Source organism: Capricornis sumatraensis, chromosome 3, assembly GCF_032405125.1.
Source record: "Capricornis sumatraensis isolate serow.1 chromosome 3, serow.2, whole genome shotgun sequence".
NCBI classification, from domain to species: Eukaryota; Metazoa; Chordata; class Mammalia; order Artiodactyla; family Bovidae; genus Capricornis; species Capricornis sumatraensis.
In genome coordinates, this window is record NC_091071.1 from 100,250,876 (window position 1) to 100,273,074 (window position 22,199).

Genomic DNA, 22,199 nt, shown 5'->3' on the forward strand with positions numbered 1-22,199 from the left:
TACTTTGTTTTTTTTCTCCAAATTTTAATAATGTAGTTACTTTAAGTTAATAGGAATCACATTTATGATATATTTATCCAAATATAATAGTGTTATGTATCCTCAGTTTTAATGAAACTTGCTATGTTTTCCTTTCTGTATGAAATTTTCCCTTCAAATTATATAACTAAACTAAGTATAATGTGCCCTAGCAATAGGAGAGCCTTGTGTGTAGTTTCATATAAACATCAAAATAATTTCATTCATTCTCTAGAAAAAAATTCCTTGATCCTGGCATTTTAACCCAGGACACAGAGTTTGTTTTCTTTAGTTTTTGATAAAGGCTGTGTTGTATGTCAGTTACTGGCAGACAGCATTAACCTCTAAAGTTCTAATTAAGATATGGAAAAAGAGGTGATGCTGTAACTGGCATTTGATTTCATTTCTTAAAGAAATAAACCACATGTTCATGCAAACTAATATATTTGGTGCAAGTTATGTGATAGTGTGTGATTATTTTTGCTTCCCTTGTCAGTCTACAATGCAAATTCTGAGTAGGGGGCATGTTTTAAATATTCTGAAGTTTTCAACATTGTCAAACATAATGAATGCTACAGTTAGTATCTACAGATGTGTTAGATAGATTGTAATGAGTTGTAAAATTAAATGTGCTGGATGTTTCCATAAATGTCCATTTGACAGTTACAAGTTATCAATTATTTATCATGTTTTTGCTATATAGACAGTTACAGACAAAAGAATAAATAACTTAATATAACCTATTCATGGAAGTAATTTCTGTTTGAATTAAAGTAATACAATTAGCTGGCTGGCCTTCTTACATCAAGATACATTTGGCATATTTTAGGGTTTAATTTTTGGTATTGAATTGAAAAAACACTAATTGTGCCAGTTAATTAAACAGTGGCATTATGCATTTTAAAGAAGATTAGGCAGCATCAGTTGTTTATGTTTGTAATCTTTCTTCTGCAGGACCAAAGAATGAGTTGTTCCTCTTTTATGGGAAAGGACGCCCAGGAATTGTTAGAGGAATGGACTTGAATACCAAAATAGCTGATGAATACATGATCCCCATAGAGAATCTGGTAAACCCACGTGCTTTAGATTTTCATGCAGAAACCAGTTATATCTACTTTGCTGACACCACCAGTTTCCTAATTGGCCGGCAGAAAATAGATGGCACAGAGCGAGAAACCATCCTGAAAGATGGTAAGTGACAATGAGTAACACAGATTTCAGACTGCCCACAGACAAAGCATTTTAAAAGGATAAATCTAATGTCTGTCAAGCTAAATTTAAGAAGAACCCAAGTGACTGTTGATTTAAAAATATTTGTTAATTTCATTTTCTTTAGTACTAATATTTCTAATGCTTTTTCCACATATCAGCTTATTAAAACTTTCATTGTAAAATAAAATTGCAATTGTCCTCTATGCTTTAAATATTATGGGAATTAAATTGAGCACTGTATCCACCTTCATGGGAAATGTAGATTTACACTTTTATGTTTACAATGCTATACAGTAGAACATAAGATTTAACAGGACATCAGAGACTCTTTAATATTTGATTCTTACTAGGATGTTGGTCATGTTGCTCAAAGTGCATTAAAAATATCAATGTCCTCATTGTCATCACAATTCTTGCATATTGTTTTTTATTTTATAAGACATTGCATATTGAGTTCTTTAGAGTTACTCTTGAAATGTCCAGTTATCTGCACAGAAATTTTTATATCTATTTTTATTATAAATACATGTTATTGCATATATATAAGTATATTTGCATATACTTTATCAAAATCAGTGAGTTTCATAAATTGCTTGGCTTAGAACAACCAACCAATTAACAAAATTATATAACTTTTATATGAGCAGGAAACATCTGTAATAATTAGGCACACTATATCTTTGACAGCTAGTTACCTTTAGGCATGTTGCTAATGATTCTAGACCTGTTTCCTCACATATACAGTTTGCTTACTTCTCAAATATTTAAAAACTGCTTAATTTAAGGACATTAATCATATGCTTATTATATGAAGGACACTGTACTAGCTATCCGAGGAGATAAAACAAATGTTAAGAAATGGCTACTGTCTTCAAGAAGTTCATAATCTACCTTTGGAGATAATATAAGCATCTCCAAAATTTAAAGACTTTGTAGCATTTAATTTAACAAGTTCAGAGCTGGCCCAAAGAGATGGATGATTAATGGAGAGTGTCTTTAATACACAGGAAGTAAGAGATATCTTTTTTTTTCTAGATTTTTTTTTAACGTATATATTTTTTTAAATTTGGCTGCATTTGGCCTTAGCTGTGGCATGCGTAATCTTTATTGAACATATGAGATCTTTCACTGCGGTGCACACAGGACTCTCCAGTTGTGGCACAGAGGCATGCAGACTCAGTAGTTGCTTCCCGACATGTGGGATCATAGTCCTTCACCAGGAATCAAACTTGCATCCCCTGAATTGCAAGGCTCATTCTTAACCACCGGACCATGGGGGAAATCCCAGAGTTGTCTTTACGTGGGGATTCTCAGAGAACTTTTTTGTGAAGAAAGTGGTATTTGATCTAGAGCTTAAAGGAAGAATATCAAAGGGGAGTGGAGGATACTTCAGCATCAGGAATTCCATGAGAAAACAAAACAAAACACCAAAAGACATACTCAAGAAAGAGGATGAGAGGAACAGTAAATAGGTCACTAGTGTAGTTTTAATTTACAAGTAATGATGACAGAGCAGCTGTGGGTCCCAAAAGGTGGTGATATCAGAAGCCTTAAAGGTGAGGTGAAAGGGTTTGGATAGAATCCTGAAGGAGTAAGAGAAAATAATTTTTAGCCAAGGAATAATGTGAATGAAAAGATATTTTGGAGAATCAGTGTAGTAGTGGAGTAGAGTGAATCAGATAGTGGAAGAGAAAAGTAGAGAAAAAGTAGAGAAAAGTAGAGAAATAGACTAAAATTATTTACAGCATGAGTGGTAATGAATGGTGGTGTCTCCTGTCTTGTAGAGGAATTGGGGGCAGCCTAAGAAGATGATTCATTCACTGCATGTTCACTTTAACCCAAACCTTTAATGATAAAAGCTATACCTTCTGCAAGTGACAAATGAAGTCCTAAAATGAAGAATATCCTTGTTTTTGTCTTTGTTATAGTTTACTGATTAAGGCAATATAAATTTACCATGACTTAAACACCAAGGAGTGTCTAATTAGAGTCAAGATTTTTACTCTAAATTGAACGAGGCAGAGGCTGTCTGCCTACTTTTCTCTGAAATGCAATAATAGACAATAGGAACCTGACAATTTTAGAAGGACAATGAACTTACATATTCGAAGTACATGCATGTGGATTGCTCTTGTTTTGACCTAGACATTTTTAAGAGGGACTGAAATGTAATATAGAGGATTCTTGGTTTCTTTTCAAAAAGTGTCAGTTCCTGTGCAATGAATGAATGTTCCAGCTAACAGTTCTAACTTTGATAACCATATCTTCTCAGTGACATTGGAGTTTTGTATATTCTACCATAGCAACAGAGGTCAACTCAAATAGCTGTTTGACTGCCAGGCATGTTCTGTGTACAGTGGTGCATTGGCAGCAGGAAGGTTATAAAAACATTTTGTTGATTGTCATACCTGAATATATATTTAGCATCTTAATAATCCTAGAGAAGGTATAGCTTAATATAATTTTTGTTAGTTTATATTATTTCCTATCAGTAAGGAGAATAATAATAGACATTATGCTACAAGATTAGTATGTCAGAACAGAACTTACATTTGGCAAATGACAACTTGTGATTCTTGGGATCAGAAAAGTTAAGTTCTGTATGTGTTCACTCATTTAACTAGATTCTCTATCAACTAACCTGAAGACTGAGAACTAATGCTTGGTTTGACAAATGATTTTGTAAGCTTAATAGAAATTCTGAGTCTTAGATAAATTTGTACAGTTCGAAGTACTAGGCTTCATGATTTTGCTGATTTTACATCAAACATAAACATCTTGGTCATATCCTCTACAAGCTCAGATTCTTTGGATATAAGAAAAAAAAAAACAGCACTTCAAGGAAAATACATATCTTTATTCATTTTTTGGATTTTGTTTTTCTCTTATTTTATTGAAAACTACCTAAATGTGACATATCATAGTCTTTGTGTAAAGTTGTGAATTAAAACAGTACATAGTTAAATGAGTAAGAAAGCAAAACTTATCCATTTGATGTATTTGCAAATATCTCAATAATTATGGAAAATATCTATGAAATGAAGGCATATTCGTGATTTAAAAAAATATAGACTTTCTATAAGGACAAAATATTTACCAGTCTTTATTTTGTTTTACTCTTCATTACTTTTGCCAAATTCTGGTAACATTTATACTCTTGATCTCTTTTAGTTAATTACTAGATTTATTTATTCTTCCAGTCAATAAATATTCATTGACTGCCTTCTCTGAACCAGGTGCTGTTCTAGGTGATGGGAATGCTGTGGTAAATAGCTTGAAGTTTCATATTTAGGTGACAGCCAAGTAGTGAAAAATAGATATTAAATAAACATATAAATGAACAAGATAATAATAAATGTTCTAAAAAAATAAAAAGATATCAACAGGAAGCAAAAATAGATGAAATGGATAGATAATTAAAATTAGTCATGCTTTGGGCTTCCCTTGTGGCTCAGATGGTAAAGAGTCCGCCTGTAATGCAGGAAACCTGGGTTTGATCCCTAGGTTGGGAAGATACCCTGGAGAAGGGAACGGGATCCACTACAATATTCTGGCTTGGAGATCCCCTGGAGAAGGGAATGGATACCAACTCCAGTATTCTGGCCTGGAGAATTCCATGGACTGTATAGTCCATGGAGTTGCAAAGAGTCAGACTGTTACCAAAAGAGTCAGTCCATTACCGTCACTCTGTTATGAATTAGGTCTTATGAACCCTCACTTGAACCTCAACACAGCCTGGCCCACTGCCTCAGTGGGGAGGGTTCTTCTCCCATTTGGATCTGCGCAGTCAAAAATGAAACTGAAGCTGAGATTGAAGGAACACAATCATTACTCAATGACCAGAGAATGGAGAGATAGAAAGTTAACCACAAATCAACTTCTTGCCCAAAAGGCGTTTTTTTAATTAATTATTTTTAATAGGAGGATAATTGTTTTACAATATTGTGTTGGTTTTTGCTGTACAGCAACATGAATCAGCCATAGATATGTGTTTGCCCGCTCCCTCCTGTACCTCTCCCCAATTCCCGCCCCATTCCACTCTTAGGTTGTCACAGAGTACCAGATTTGAACTCACCCAGGGGACAATTAAGGCAAGATTTTAAGGGTAAGGCTAACGAGGGGGAAGCATATGTACTGGTTTTGTGGTAGTAGGCGGGTTCTTCCTGGAACAAGGGTGTTACCTCTTTTCTATCCTTGAATGGTCCTCTGGTCTCTCTTGGCTGGAAGCCACATCATCTCTCACATCATCATAGACAGACAGACAGGGGTCTTACAAATGCAAGATGGTAATGAAATGCAGGGTGACATTTGTCTCACTTTTGAAGTAGAACCTGTTTGCAACAGTTTTCTTATAGTGAGACTCTTGTTTCTGTGCTGTGAACAACCAGACGGTATTGTTAGTTGTGATTTTCTGCAAAGTTACCTGGAGGGAAGGCTTCCCAGGTGGAGCTAGTGGTAAAGAACCTGCCTGACAACGCAGGAGATATAAGAGATACGGATTTGTTCCCTGGGTTGGGAAGATCCCCTGGGAGATGTCATGACAACCCACTCCAGTATTCTTGCCTGGAGAATCCCATGGACAGAGGAGCCTGGTGGGCTAAAGTCCATGGGATCACAAAGAGTCAAACATGACTGAAGGGACTTAGCGCGCATGCATGCACTGGGAGGGTGGGCCTGGGGTATGATTCCAGGGCAATAGCCTTAGTAACAATTCTTACGGATATAATCATTACTTTCTCTAACAGAACAAGACAGATGTTCTTTATAAGATTGAATTACTGTTGATCTTCTTGATGTATTATCCAAGATGCATTTTTCATGGCAGAATGAATTAGAATTTCCAGCAGAAAGGAAAAAATATGAAAATGATAACTTAGTATTCAATTTATAATTGCATATACTCTATTAGTGCAGTACTTGTTTTTAAGCTATATAAGATAATTCTACTGGGATACATATATCCAAATAGAAGGCATGTTAAACTAAATTTTCACATTGTTTCATATCCTTAAAGTATATTAAAAAAAAATCACTCAAAACCTTTTTCCTGAGTTTGAAAGTTATTAATGCCTGCAGCTACAACAGAAAAACTGTAGTTTCAATAGCTCCCATAATTAAACTGTAGCCTTGAGGTCACCAAATTTGTGTTAATTTGTAATAATAGCCACAGGAACTAATGCAAAGCCTATGCTCTTAGCACTTTGCTATTCTGACCTTACATGTTAATACTTCTTAAGGTAGGTTCTACTTGATTGAGATCTGGAGTGAGTAGACGTCTCTACACCTCAGAGTCTTCCTTTAACTGAAGACAGGACCCATTAAGTTAGAGACACATTAAGTTAATGAATAACTTCGGGCAGCATGTAAGATAGGCTTTCTTTTTTGATAGGAGTAGAAATGTAGCCATGAGGAAGAGGAGACAGTCTCTCTGGCAAAACATCTTCTGATTGATGTGTTTAAATCTGTTGGCATACAATCAAAGTATCAAAGGGTGTATTTATGTGATTTTTTGTGATTGCTTGTCCAGCATCTGAAGGGTTAAACTGTATTCTTCACTCAGTCTCATCTCCAGTGTCTCCATACTGCCCTGGAGGGTTTTAGAATCCAACAGTTCCTCCAGATTTGTGTTGAAATATATATTATACCTGAGCCATTAATTATTAATTGATACTCCATCATTATAATACTTACCTGCTACCACCACTGCCACTACACACACACACACACACACACACACACACACACACACACACTCACTCAAACACACACATAACCACCAACTTAAGACACACTTCAGAACTCTAAAAATATTCCCAGGCCTCTATTCTAACCAATATTAGGGTAGCCACTCAAAACAGATTATAAGATGTGATCTGTCTTCAATTGACACCAAATAATTTTTGTTTCTGGAGATCACCATTTGTTCTTGGATTCCAATGAACTTTACCATTATATAAATCTTTAAGAATTTCAAGTGTCTCATTGAGTGTTATAGTTGACGAAATAAACATGGTGAGATATCATCAATAAATTGTGAAAGTTAGAAAGTTCCCTTGAACATAACATAGTCATTATGCCTTGCAAAACATTTTAAAATTAAGAACAAGCCTTTATTATCTGCTATTAGATTGCAGGTGAATATCAGTCTCATTTTTCTGTCATTAACTCCAACTTTTTCATAAAGAAGAGCTCTAAAGACTCTGGGAGATGTAGACTCTGACCAACCATTAAAGGAAATAATGAATACATTTGTCAGCCATGAGACATTTCCTAATTAAAACTGTGAAGTAGAGATTTGCAAGCATTTGCAACTCTTGAGAATCTAATGGATATTGTTGTCCTGCTGAGTAGCAAGGTTATAGCCTGTTTGTATACACTGACTCTTGTTGGTTATCAATAAGATGTTTTCCCAGAATTTGCTGGAGATTTGAGTCCTGAAAACATTGGTTATATTCATGTTTAGTTTGTATATTTCTCATAGTTATTGATGTTTCTTATAAAGTGTATGAGATATTTGGAAAAAAAAAAAAAAACTTTAAGTCAATAAATGTCTTTTTTTTCCCCTGAAAAGTTGGCATGAATATGAAATCTAGGTTTTAAAATATATTAATTCATAAAAAAATAGAATTGGCCATGTGGCTAATAGGTTACTATAAACATAAAAAACAGCTTTCCCTTCATTTCTACCCAACACAGGAATATATACATATGCACAAGCATGAACAAAGAGCTTACCACACACACACACACACACACACACACACACAAGCTAAGAATAGACTTAGAAGTTTCTGTGAAGTCCACTATGAAAAGATCAAACATGAAATACTTCATAATCTCCAAAGTACCAATGAAATATTATTGCAAATATGATTGTTGCATTAAAATTATGATCAATAGAACTTTTTGCACATGTTATATAAATTTCAAGTTTCAGCACGAATTGAAAGAAATACATCCAACCTACTTGCTTAATTATTCTTAGCATTAAATAATCTTTATTACTTCAGAAACCACCTGAGAATCCTCTGTTAACCTAGGACTGGTATTATAATCATTACTATAATTGTACTTTTGCTTAGGTTAATACAAATTTCTGATGAAAAATAAAAATTTGATAAATCAGTCTTGACAGATTTTACTATGAGAGCTCTAAAATGGATATGCTAGCTCAAATTGTGGTGACAGTTAATACCGCAATGCCAGCTGAACAAGTTCCCTTGAAACTAGTCTTTTTGAGAGGATTTTAAGGGAGTGATAATAGTCATTGTCTATATAACAAATAGGTCAAATAATGTGACTCTAACCTATCTAAAGCATAATTTTGTTTTTGTCTTTCATTGACTATTAAAATGTACTCAGTAGAGTGAATATTCCTACCCTATAGAAAAACTTGGTCAAATCCCAGTCCTTTCGGCAATAACCAGATCTCTCCGTCATATTAAGTCAGAAGCACAGCCTCAGTTTGGTAATTAGCATGCTGACTCCACCATATACACATATATGAAAGGGAAAGTGTTATTCACTCAGTTGTATCTGACTCTTTGCAATCTTACTAACTGTAGCCCACCAGGCTCCTCTGTCCATGGAATTCTCCAGGCAAGAATACTGGAGTGGGTTGTGATTTCCGTCTTCAGGGGTTCCCAACCCAGGGATGGAATCTGGATCTCCTGCATTACAGGCAGATTCTTTACTATCTGAAAATTCAGTGTATCAAATCTTCCCTGCTTCCCACTTATGTTGTTTTCTGGCCAGAAAAAAAAAAAAAAAAAAAAAAGGATAAAAGGTAACTTTGGTTCATTCTTTCTGTGCCATGTATTTCTTTTTTTTTTGCCATGCCTCTAGCTTGCTAGTGAGTTTCCAATGCCCACTCACATCTCAGCATTGATAGGAGATTGGTTAGGAATGACAGTGAAGTGAGTAAAGTGAAGTTGCTCAGTCGTGTCCGACTCTTTGCAACCCCATGGATGGTAGCCTACCAGGCTCCACCATCCATGGGATTTTCCAGGCAAGAATACTGGAGTGGGCTGCCATTTCCTTCTCCAGGGGATCTTCCCAACCCAGGGATTGATCCTGGGTCTCCTGCATTGCAGACAGACGCTTTACCATCTGAGCCACCAGGGAAGCCCCTAGGAATGATGAGAGAGCAAAGGACTTATGTGATCTAGTTATGTTATAAATTGACCTCTCTCTGAACCACTTTAAAAGTCACTGTTGGGGCATGTGTATGTGTATGTGTTTGTGTGTACACATGCAAGCTATTTGGAGGTGTTCTGCTGGATCTCTCTAATTACATTTCCCTTGGCCAAGGGGCATAAAACTCTAGGCATGTGACTCTGTGTCTCTGAACAACCAGTCCCTGTCCTTCTTCTTGTTGTTTGAGTCCCTGTAAACAACCAGATTGCAAACATCCCGAAGGTAACACTCCCCTGTGTGATCCACATATGCCCCCCCACCCACCCCCCGCCGCCAGATGATTTGTAAACTCTCTGCCTCAATCTGGGAGTTCAAATAGAGGAAATCAACCCCCACTAAGTATTCTGCCACCAGGGTCTACTTTAGCTTTGTCAGATGTGAGACTTTCTCAGGTGAGAGTTTTGCACATTCGGAAAAAACCAAGAATTCAGAGATCTCTTGGATACCCAAGGCAAAGCCCCATCTCTAAGAGTTGAGGTAAAAAGCACCCTTCCATTCTCTCTTTCCTGCCACCTTGGCGGATTAAAGGATAGGGACTAGAGAATAATAGAATGGCAGCATCTCTCTCCAAAGGAGTCTCCTTAAACTCTCCCTTTATATCAGGGTCTCCAACCTCTGGGATCTAATACCTGATGATCTGAGGTGGGGCTGATGTAATAATCAGAAATAAAGTGCACAACAAAAGTTATGTGCTCAGGTTCAGGATTGGGAACACGTGTACACCCGTGGCAGATTCATGTTGATGTATGGCAATAAAATTTGAAATAAATAAATAAATAAAAATAAAAAAAATAAAAGTTATGTGCTCGTTTCATGCTGAAACCATCCCCACGTCCCTGATCCATGGAAAAATTGTCTTCCATGCAACTAGTCCCTGCTGCATTACACCATTCATCTGGTTGAGGTATTTAAGAGTTATGGAAATAATTGTGATTTAGTTAATTGTAAAATATGAGGACTTTCCCCCTCATACTCACTTTTTTTTTTAATCCTTTTGACTTCTAATCAAAGTTTTAACATCCCATTACAAATGTTACAGTGAATTACTATTACTCCTAATTCTGCAACAGTGATCAACCAAGTTGCAGGATATTCTAAGTCATTAGGCTGTAGTCCCAATGACACCTGGAAAGGAAATATAAGAAAAATAACAGTAAGACTATTCTGAAAATTCACTTATAGGTGACAAAAATAGTATTTCACTTGTGTTTATCCTCCTAGTTTTTTAAATCAGGTTTTAATATCAGTTTAATTCTTTTAAACTTTAAAACTGATTTTGCAAGGCTTAGATTTGTATTTACAAATTGAGTGTAAACAACAACATAAAAGTACACACAAATATCTCTTAAGAATCTCAAGATGGTCTTATCACTGGACATGAGGTGAGAAAGCAATCTCTCACCCTCTTATCCTTTCCTCCAAATTGTAACAATTCAGATGTCACTTTTGCCTATATTTGTAATTGTAAGGAAAACCAGATTTGACATATTTTCTAAAATTTTGCATTTCAGTGAACAGTATTATCTGACTTAATTTTCTGTACAAATTCTTCAGAATGACAAAACATATAAAGTTGTATGTAAAAATTAAAATTATTTTCAGTTTCAGATTGGCACTAGCTCTCAAGATGGATGGAAAAATTGCTTATTTGCTATGTAGCACAAATGCTACAACTATTCCTGTTAATCAGGTCCCATTGCTTATACTGTTTTAACTCACACCCCAAAGAATATTATGTTACTTTTGGAGATACCAGTCATGATTTGTGAATCATGAACATCATTTGAACAACTGAGTTATGGGAACTGTGGCCTAGCTGAGGGAACCTATGGTACTTGGCCAGTATATACGCCCCATACCTGTTCCATCACAGACTGATTTTAAGGCAACCTTTGCCAGATACGTTTAAATGCAAAAATCTTAGATTAAATGACCCTGCAACTTTGAAAAGCATTTTGAACAGATTGAGGAGTTTGACAGGTTCTTATAAAGTTATACATACAATTCTTGTATTAGCATGTTCACTCTCAGAAAAGAAAACACATGTCCATATAATAATAGTTGTTATCTGGTATCATGTAGACAAAACTCTAACCATTTTGTTATTTCTTTTTTACTAACCAGATGGCTGAATTAACTGGTAATTTGTTAGGTCCAAAATGGCTGCAAATTTGACTGTAAACACTTATAGTTTTCTTCTGATAAACTCTTGTATTTTAAAAAATTAGGTTCATTACAACATAATTCATAAATGGCAAAATTCACCTTTTTTTAGGTAAAGAGTTCAGTGTATTCAGTTGAATAACCACCACCAGAGTCAAGCTGAAATAGTCCCATCACCTGAGAAAGTTCCCTTAGTTTCTTAAAACCACTGAATCTGATTTCTATTCTGATTTGATTTATTTTTCTGTAGTTTAGTTTTTCTGAAATGTCAAAACTATGATCATAAAATGTATAGCCTTAGAGTTTGGTTCACTTTACTTAGATAATGTTTTTAAGTTTTTTTGTTTTTTGTTTTGTTTTTGTCGTGTTGGTGAGTGTATCAGACATTCACTCTTTTCATGTAGGGTTGTATTTTACTAAATGGATGCACCACAAAACTTTTATTCTTTTCCAAGTTAATTTTCAATTGGGTTGTTTCAAGTCTGGTCAATTTTGAAGAAAGCTATTACAAGCATTTGTATACAGTGCATTATATGGACATGTGTTTTCTGAAAGTAAATTGCATACTAATACAGGAATTGTATGTATAACTTTATAAGAAACTGTCAAACTCCTCAGTCTGTTCAAAATGTTTTTCAAAGTTGTGGGGTCATTTTGCTTTCTAGGGAGGAGAGTTCCGGTTGTTTTGCCTTCTCTCCAGTACATGATATTATCTGTCCTTTTTTTTTTTCCCTTTTGAGTCGCTCTGATAGGTATGTTGATAACTCATTGTCTAAATCTGAAGGTCTCCATATCAAGGTGATCTTAAGGTCTGATTCTATTTACAGCTTTGCCTCTTTGGTTGACCGGTTTATCTCAATGGGTTGTTTGTCTTCTCTTGTTTTCTGTTTGTCTCATAATTATTCTTTGAATTTCAAATAGTATACGTAGGAAAACCTTAGAGACTTAAATAAGTAAAAAATTATCCAGGAGCATTAAGTACATCTCTCTGTCAGTGTGTTAGTGTGAAGAGTTTGATCAGTCATTGGGCTGCGTTTGGATGTTGTTCTTATTATAGTGACCTTTGGTAAACCAAACCTTTCAGATTCTTTTAGCAATGAGTTGATACTATGTTGTGCTTAGTGTGCACCCTAGACTCTGCCTGCTCATTCTCCAGCTTCCAGTACTCCCTGCATAGCTCCTTCATTGAGGGGTCTCTCTCCACACTCTTGCCCTCTTTTTGATGGTAGACTATCATGATCTGTTTTTAAGTGGAAGGCTCATGGTGGGTGGAAGAGGGATTCTCCATTCTCTTGGTCTTGCCTGTGGTCTTGGGTTCTGTGGTTCTGAGCTCTGGAGATGGAATGTTCAATGCACCTCCTCCCTTGTCAGTCAGTATCTGCCATAAAACTATAAGAAGTCTTGGGCAGGAGATAATCTTTTGTTCCTTACCACAGAGTGACAAATTTCTGTTATTTTTGTTTTGTTTGTTTTCTTTGTTTAAATCAGTCCAGAATTCTGGGTCCAAGTAGCTTTACTGTACACCCTCTAGAGGCAAATAGGTTTGCTCCAACTTTTCCCTGAGTGTCACCTTACCTTTGTTTTGGACTGTTGGTAGTAATTTCTTCCCCTTCTCAAAGTGCTGGGCTAATGTTGTTTGTTTCAAGCAGCAAACTCGCGGTGGGACCAAGGGTGTTTCTTACTCCACTCTCTGAGTCACATGGCTTGGCTTCTGTTTCTCCCTCGATGCCAGTTTCTCTCTGCTGTTCACCTTACGTTTGATGAAGGGAAGTTTTCCTGCCCTGTTTCTAGGGGCAGATGACTTTTTCTTTCTATTCCCCCCTCACAGGCAGAGGATCTTTATCTTCCTCCTAGGAATGGAACAGTCTGCTTCCCCCTCCCCAGTGGTTTAAGGGATTTCCTTTGTACGAGAGGAAAGTCTAGTGAACAGGTTGGGTTTTATGTGTGTGAGACACACAGGGTTCTCTTTCTCAGTCCTCTTACTGTGCCTTCAGTTTTTCTTCTCTGAACTCAGTGACAGGAATCTATTGTATAAAGGTTTCCCAATAATTCTTAACTCTCACATTAATTCACACTTGGTTTTAAATTTTTTTTTTACCATTTTAGCTTTTTTAAAAATACAATTTTTATGGCAGTTACCTCTTCCTCCTTATATTATGGCAGAGGTATCATTCATGTGCCTGTTTTTGCTGACAGAGGACTGCCACTCTGGATTTCTTTTCATGTTTCCTTGAACCCCAGCTTTTATTTGGACTCAACAAAAATTATAATTTTGTAGATTATTGGTCTTTCTTTTTATTGTTGTGTGTTTCAATATTCTTTTATGGCTTTCAGCATCCAAAGTGAACTCTAATTCTGCAAGTCTATAAGTCTTTAATGAAAATGAGAATTTGAAGAATTCTCATTGAAGAATGAGGTTGAAATATTTTTAAAACTGCTTTTTCTTCCTTCACCTTAGCATTAGAATCAATTTTAAAAAGTAGCTGAGTTCTACCATGGATATATATGAATCCCTTGTGATGCCTTTAAACATCTACAGTTTACACATAAAGGCATTTTGCTTGAGGCAAAAAGATTTACGTGTTTTCTACTTTCGATAAACTCATTTTCTATTACATTTTAACTAAAAAATAATTGAAAGTAGTGATGGATATTTTCACTTTGTGAAAAGGATAATTGATTAATGCATTATATTATCGAAAAATTTGTTATTTTTAAAGAGATGGTGAAGGCTGATGTGATTAAGGGTTATCTCAAAATCTGATTATTATTTATTGCTAATATTTCTAGTCATACCTATATAAAACATTTAATTGCTAAAGATTTCAGATAGTAGTTGAGGTGTTTACTGAAAATGTAGCTGTCATTCTGAAAGAGTTTTCATTCAGTTCGAATGCATCTGTCAAATTATAAATGGGGTGAAGGATTAAAATAGGATTAAGCAAACAGTTCACCCTGACTTTGCCCTCTTTATCCACAAAAAAAAAAAAAAAAACACTGAAAAATACTTTTTTAACGGAGTAAACTGATACCAGCACTGCAAAATTGAAGAGTATATCATCATTGATCAGAGTTGATGGGAATTTCTTATCTAGAATTCATATGGGACCACATTGACTAGACTATGAAAAATCATAACCTAAAATATTGTAGATACAAACTTCAAGTATATATCAGTATGATCCCCATCAAAATACCAATGCTATTTTTCACAGTACTAGAACATATAATTCTAACACTTTTTTTTTTTTAAGTACCACAAAAGCTCTCAGTTACCAAGGCAATCTTGAGAAAGAAGTTCCAACTAAAAATAACTTTACACAGTGAAGAAACTCATCAACAAAATGGGAAAGAATCCTAATGAATGGGAGAACGTATCTGAAAACAATATATTTGGTGAGGAGTTAACAATCAAAATTTATAAAGAACTTATAGAACTCAACATAAAAAGTCCTATTAAAACTGGCAGAAAATCTCAATAGACATATTTCCAAAAGAGACAAATAGCCAACAGACACATGGACATGTGTTCAACAGCACTAATCAGTTAGATGCAAATCAAGCTCACTAAAAACCGTTATATACCTGTCAGAATGGCTTTCATTAAAAAGATAACAGAGTGACTGTAAGAATGTAGAAGAAAGGAACCTTCATACATTGTTAGTTGAAACAGAAATTGGTATAACCACTATGGAAGACAATATGGAGCTTATTCAAAATATTTTAAAAAAAGAAATACTATAGATCTAGCAATTTCATTCCTGGATATTTACCAGAAATAAGGGCTTCCCTGGTAGCTCAGATGGTAAAGAATCTGCCTACAATGCAGGAAACCTGGGTTTCCCTCAAGAAGGGCAAGGAGACCCACTTCAATATTTTTGCCTGGAGAATCCCCATGGATGGAAGAGGCTGGCAAGCTACAGTCTGTGGGGTTGCAAAGAGTCAGACATGACTGAGCAACAAAGCACAGCACACAAGAAATAAAAATACTAATTCAAAAAGACATATGCACCACAGTGTTCACTGGAACATTATTTACAGTAGCTGAGACATGGGAGCAAGTGTCCAAAAATAAACAAGTGGATAAAAATTATGGGATGTACATATGCACATAATGGAATATTACTCATCCATAAAAATTAATGAAATTTCATCATGTGAGTAACACTGAGTAACATGGGTTGACTTGGATAGTACTGTGCACACACAATGGACTATTACTCAGCCATAAAGGTAAGTGAAATTTTGCCATTTGAAAGAATGGATCTTGCATAGGAACCTGGAATGTTAGGTCAATGAATCAAGGAAAAGTGGTCAAACAGGAGATGACAAGAGTGAAGATCGACATTCTAGGAATAGTGAACTAAGATGGACTGGAATAGGTGAATTTAACTCAGATGACCATTTTATCTACTACTGTGGGCAGGAATCCCTTAGAAGAAATGGAGTAGCGATCATAGTCAACAAAAGACTCCAAAATGCTGTACTTGGATGAAATCTCAAAAATGACAGAATGATCTCTGTTTCCAAGGCAAACCATTCAATATCACGATAATCCAAGTCTATGCCCCGACCAGAAACACTAAAGAAGCTGAAGTTGAACAGTTCTATGAAGACCTACAAGAGCTTCTAGAACTAACACCCAATAAAGATGCCCTTTTCATTATAGGGGACTGGAATGCAAAAGTAGGAAGTCTAGAAACACCTGTAGTAACAGGCAAATTTGGCCTTGGACTATAGAATGAAGCAGGACAAAGGCTAAGAGTTCTGCAAAGAGAACACACTGGTCATAGCAAACACCCTCTACCAACAACACAAGACTCTACACATGGACATCACCAGATGGCCGACACTGAAATCAGATTGATTATATTTTTTGCAACCAAAGAAGGAGAAGCTCTATACAGTCAGCAAAAATAAGACTGGAAGCTGGCTGCGGCTCTGATCATGAACTCCTTATTGCCAAATTCAGATTGATATTGAAGAAAGTGGAGAAAACCACTAGACCATTCAGGTATGACCTAAATCAAATCCCTTATGATTATACAATGGAAGTGAGAAATAGATTTAAGGGACTAGATCTGATAGACAGATTGCCTGATGAACTATGGATGGAGGTACATGACATTGCACAGGAGACAGGAATTAAGACCATCCCCATGGAAAAGAAATGCAAAAAGAAAATGGCTGTCAGATGAGGACTTAAAAATACCTGTGAAATGAAGAGAAGTGAAAAACAAAGGAGAAAAGAAAAGATATACCCATTTGAATTCAGAGTTCCAAAAAATAGCAAGGAGAGACAAGAAAGCCTTCCTCAGTGATCAATGCAAAGAAATAGAGAAAAACAATATAATGGGAAAGACTAGAGATCTCTTTAAGACAATTAGAGATACCAAGGGAACATTTCAAGCAAAGATAGGCACAATAAAGGACAGAAATGGTATGGACCTAACAGAAGCAGAAGATATTAAGAAGAGGTGGCAAGAATACACAGAAGAATTGTACAAAAAAGATTTAAATGACCTAGATAATCACGATGATGTGATCACTCACCTAGAGCCAGACATCCTGCAATGAGAAGTCAAGTGGGCCTTAGAAAGCATCACTATGAACAAAGCTAGTGGAGGTGATGGAATTCCAGTGGAGCTATTTAAAATCCTGAAAGATGACATTGTGACAGTGTTGCACTCAATATGCCAGCAATTTGGAAAACTTGGCAGTGGCCACAGGACTGGAAAAGGTCAGTTTTCATTCCAATCCCAAAGAAGGGCAATGGCAAAGAATGCTCAAACTATCGCACAATTGCAGTTATCTCACACTCTAGTAAAGTAATGCTTAAAATACTCCAAGCCAGGCTTCAGCATATGTGAACTGTGAACTTTCAGATGTTCAAGCTGGTTTTAGAAAAGGCAGAAGAACCAGGGATCTAATTGCCAACATTCGCTGGCAAGAGAGTTTCCGAAAAACATCTACTTCTGCTTTATTGACTTTGCCAAAGCCTTTGACTCTGTGGATCACAATAAACTGTGGAAAATTCTGAAAGAGATGGGAGTATCAGACCACCTGTCCTGCCTCTTGAGAAACCTATATGCAGTTCAGGAAGCAACAGTTAGAACTGGACATGGAACAACAGACTGGTTCCAAATAGGAAAAGGAGTACTTCAAGGCTGTATATCATCACCCTGCTTATTTAACTTATATGCAGTATACATCATGAGAAATGCTGGGCTGGAGGAAGCACAAGCTGGAATCAAGATTGCCAGGAGAAATATCAATAACCTCAGATATGCAGATGACACCACCCTTATGGCAGAAAGTGAAGAAGAACTAAAGAGGCTCTTGATGAAAGTGAAAGAGGAGAGTGAAAAAGTTGCCTTAAAGCTCAACATTCAGAAAATGAAGATCATGGCATCCGGTCCCATCACTTCATGGGAAATAGATGGGGAAACAGTGGAAACAGTGTCAGACTTTATTTTTGTGGGCTCCACAATCACTGCAGATGGTGTGCCATGAAATTAAAAGATGCTTACTCCTTCGAAGGAAAGTTATGACCAACCTAGACAGCATATTCAAAAGCAGAGACATTACTTTGCCGACTAAGGTCCATCTAGTCAAGGCTATGGTTTTTCCAGTGATCAGGTATTGATATGAGGGTTGGACTATAAAGAAAGCTGAGTGCAGAAGAATTGATTGCTTTGAACTGTGGTGCTGGAGAAGACTCTTGAGAGTCCCTTGGACTGCAAGGAGGTCCAACCAGTCCATCCTAAAGAGATCAGTCCTGGGTGTTCACTGGAAGGACTGATGAAGCTGAAACTCCAATATTTTGGCCCCCTGATGCAAAGAGCTGACTCATTTGAAAAGTCCCTGATGCTGGGAAAGATTGAGGGCAGGAGGAGAAGGGGATGACAGAAGGATGACAGAAGATGAGATGGTTGGATGGGATCACCAACTCGAAGGACATGGGTTTGGATAGACTCCAGGAGTTGGTGATGGACAGGGAGGCCTGGCATGCTGATGTTCATGGGTTTGCAAATATCGGACAGGATTGAGCGACTGAACTGAACTGAACTGAATGGATCTTAAAGGAATTATGCTAAGTGAGATGTCAAGGATTACAAATACTATATAATTTCACTTTATATAAAGTCTAAACAAAAAAAAAGCCAAATGCACAAACATAAAACAAACAAAAATTTATAGATACACAGAATAAACATGTGATTGCCTGAGGGGATAGATTTATTTGGGAGAAGTAAATGTGTAAAGACACTTGAGAAGTACAAACTTACATTTATAAAAAGCAAGTCATGAAGCTGTTATAAATATCATAAGGAATATGTTTAATAATATCTTAATACCTTTGGGAATAAATGTTTACTAAATTTTTGATGATATCTTTTTAATGTATGTAAATATCAAATCACTATGTTGTATACTTGAAACTAATATAATATTGTATGTCAACTATATTTAAATTAAAAAGTTCATAAGGTAAGCTCTAAATACAGATACAAACAGAACTCCAGACAAACTGATAAAGTGAGCCAAACAATGTTTTTTTCTGGCAAGACAATCCATTTTTTATAAGTATTTTAAATATTTGGTAAAGTTAATAAACTGTTTTTATACTTTTTTTTCTCTAGGGAAGGCCACTTGAATGATTATACTGCCATCTGATTGTCCTCTTAAAATATGTACAACACAAAATTAATCTATATCCTATTAAAGTAAGAATTTAAAAGAAAATAGATATTACAAACAAAGAAGTGGAATTATTGGTAAACTAATTAAAAGGGAGGTTTAATGCAATTAGTGAAACTATGATCACTTTTGGTCACATTAATATAAGTATTTCTTCAAATTTACCTCTTAAATGAATACTACTTTAGTTTGATTTTTTGCCTGCTACGGCCTTTGCCCGTCTTCATAGCATTAAATTTCTCCCATCTATGTTTTCATCAGAGCTATTTTCTAAAACAAAAAGGGTTTCTTTTTGCAGGCTATTTGTGCTGCATCTTTGCCTCTTATATTTTCACAAGCATCTATCACAAACTGTCATTCATGATTTAATTAGCTGTTAAAACTAATAGCTTCAGGACCAAATTTTTGTAATCTACACAGACTTAATTATTTTGGCAAGTCTTATAGAACACTTCACTTTAAGACTACTGTATTATTATAAACTTAAAATGTAGCAAAAGGAAAAAATAAAGTTTGTTTCATAGCAATTTAAAAAATTTTAAGAAATTATCGAATCAAATATTTAAAATACTAAGGATAACTAAAATTACTGAAACTGTTAATCTCAACTAATAAATGTTCTTTAGTATATAATTTGATGAAATTTTAAAATAATTTTATAATATTATAAAAGAATAAATAAATTCCTTTATAAATATATATGTACATATGCATTGTATATAAATATAAATATTATATATTTGACATTGTATATATATAATACTCCTTCAGTTTAATAGTAATTATTTTTACAAATTTAGTGACTTCAGTACTTAAAATATTTTAAACCAATTTAGATCTGACCAATTGGCACATTCTATTAGTAATGGGCTTTCCTGGTGGTTCAGACAGTAAAGAATCTGTCTGCAATGCAGGAGACCTGAGTTCGATCCCTGGGTTGGCAAGATCACCTGCAGAAGGGCATAGCAACCTATTCCAACATTCTTGCTTGGAGAATTCCATGGACAGAGGAGCCTGGCAATCTACATTCCATGGGGTCACAAAGAGTCAGATAAGACTGAGTGATTAACACTTTCACTTTTCACTTTTTTGTTAATAACAATAGCACTTACTAAGCTTCTAGTATGCACCTAACATTTCATATAAGATATTCTGAATCCTCATGCTAGGCTTTGAATGTAAGAAATATACATATATATATAATTTATGCAAAAGTTAGAAACCTAAGTCTTCCAGGAATTAAAGAAAGTTCTCTTAAAATCCAACTGGTTTAATGCTATGCTAGCATTTTAGCCTATTTTGTTGCAAAATTCCCAAGTGCCATCTTCCTTATAAGAAGTCATATTTCCTCTAGTTATGCTGTTCATAAATTACCATAGGTTGGGGATAATTATGGAGCTTCCCTGATAGCTCAGATAGTAAAGAATCTGCTTGCAATGTGGGAGTCCTGAGTTTGATCCCTAAGTTAGAAACATCCCTTGGAGAAGGGGATGATTATGAAACAGTTAGTTATAGAAATCTGGAAAAGAAGATGTCCTTCCAGATCATGGTAAGACAATACAGAAGTTAAATGAGCAGGTGCAGAAGTCAAAGTGTCTAAACTGGAATTCTGGTCCATGACTTAGTAGTTATATGAGCTTGGGAAGGTTAGGTACACTCTCTGAAGGTTTGTCTATTACATCTGTATAATGGGAAAACTTGTTCTCAGTTGTACTGAGGATTGGGAACCATGACGTTTTTAAGGCACTTATTATATAGTACACAATAAAGAAATGGGTGGCCATATGTGTGTGTGTATGTGTGTGTGTGTGTATTTTCTGAATTTTACATAGGAAGCTAAATGGATTCAAAGATATATCATTTGCCCAAAGTCTATCTAATGGATAATTAGCAATAGAGTTGTAACTAATATCCCCATCTCACAATTTATATAACCATCCGAGTATTTAGTATGTTCTAAATTGTTGTTGTTTTAGTCTCCAAGTTGTGTCCAACTCTTTTGTGATACTATGGACTGTAGCCCATCAGACTTCTCTGTCCATGGGATTCTTCAGGTAGGAATAGTGGAGTGGGTTGCTATTTCCTACTACAAGTGATCTTTCTAATCCAGTATCAAACCCACGTTTCCTGCTTGGCAGGCAGATTCTTTACCACCAAGCCACTTGGGAAGACCAATATGTTCTAAATGCTAAATAATAAATGCAAAATCATTTTAAAAATAAATAAGTTCTACAATAATTATGTTCTAGAAAACTGTGAAGTTCAGATTAATTTAAGTGTTTAAATACATGGATAAGAAGCAACTTTCCTAATAGTTGTCAGGGATCCTGGGGATGGTAAACCAGGTGAGATAAATATGATTATTACAATTGCTGCACATTCTTTAGCAAAAAATAATCAAAAATCTAGAAAGATATTATATTTATCAAATGCCTAGTTTCAAACTATAAGCACCTTAATTATGGAAAGGCAAATCTATTTCTTATTAAACAACTCTTGAGATTGCTCTTGGAATATTAGATAATTTGCTATTAAAGTGATACTCAATTTTTTATCTTATCTCAGAGATTTTTTTCCCCTTAGTCTGTTTTTTGTCTGTTTTTGTTTACTTTCCCTTTACTCTGAATTAAGAGCTGTTGCCCTGTAGTAACAGAATACAAATTACTCTTTATTGAATAAAACTGACCTATCCATGCATTACTGGCATTCCATATTCATTAGTACATTCAACTTTAGAATATCAAGAATGGAAATCATTGACTCCAGTATTCTTGCCTGGGGAATCCCAAGGATGGAGAAGCCAGGTAGGCTATAGTCCATGGGGTAGCAAAAGAGTTGGACACAATTTAAGCAACTAAGCAACAGTGACAAAAACAACATGGGCTTGGTGATGATGAAAATAACAAAAA

The 22,199-nt window shown here is 35.5% G+C and overlaps 1 protein-coding gene across 1 annotated transcript in view; it reads left to right on the forward strand.

Annotated features, from left to right (window-relative positions):
- The window catches only part of LRP1B (LDL receptor related protein 1B), a 1,972,098-nt gene that overhangs the window by 1,002,186 nt on the left and 947,713 nt on the right, over positions 1 to 22,199 (forward strand). The window contains exon 11 of the mRNA XM_068968462.1: positions 973 to 1,209. Within this exon, the coding sequence (XP_068824563.1) occupies positions 973 to 1,209 (237 nt within the window). The remainder of the gene's footprint in view (positions 1 to 972; positions 1,210 to 22,199) is intronic.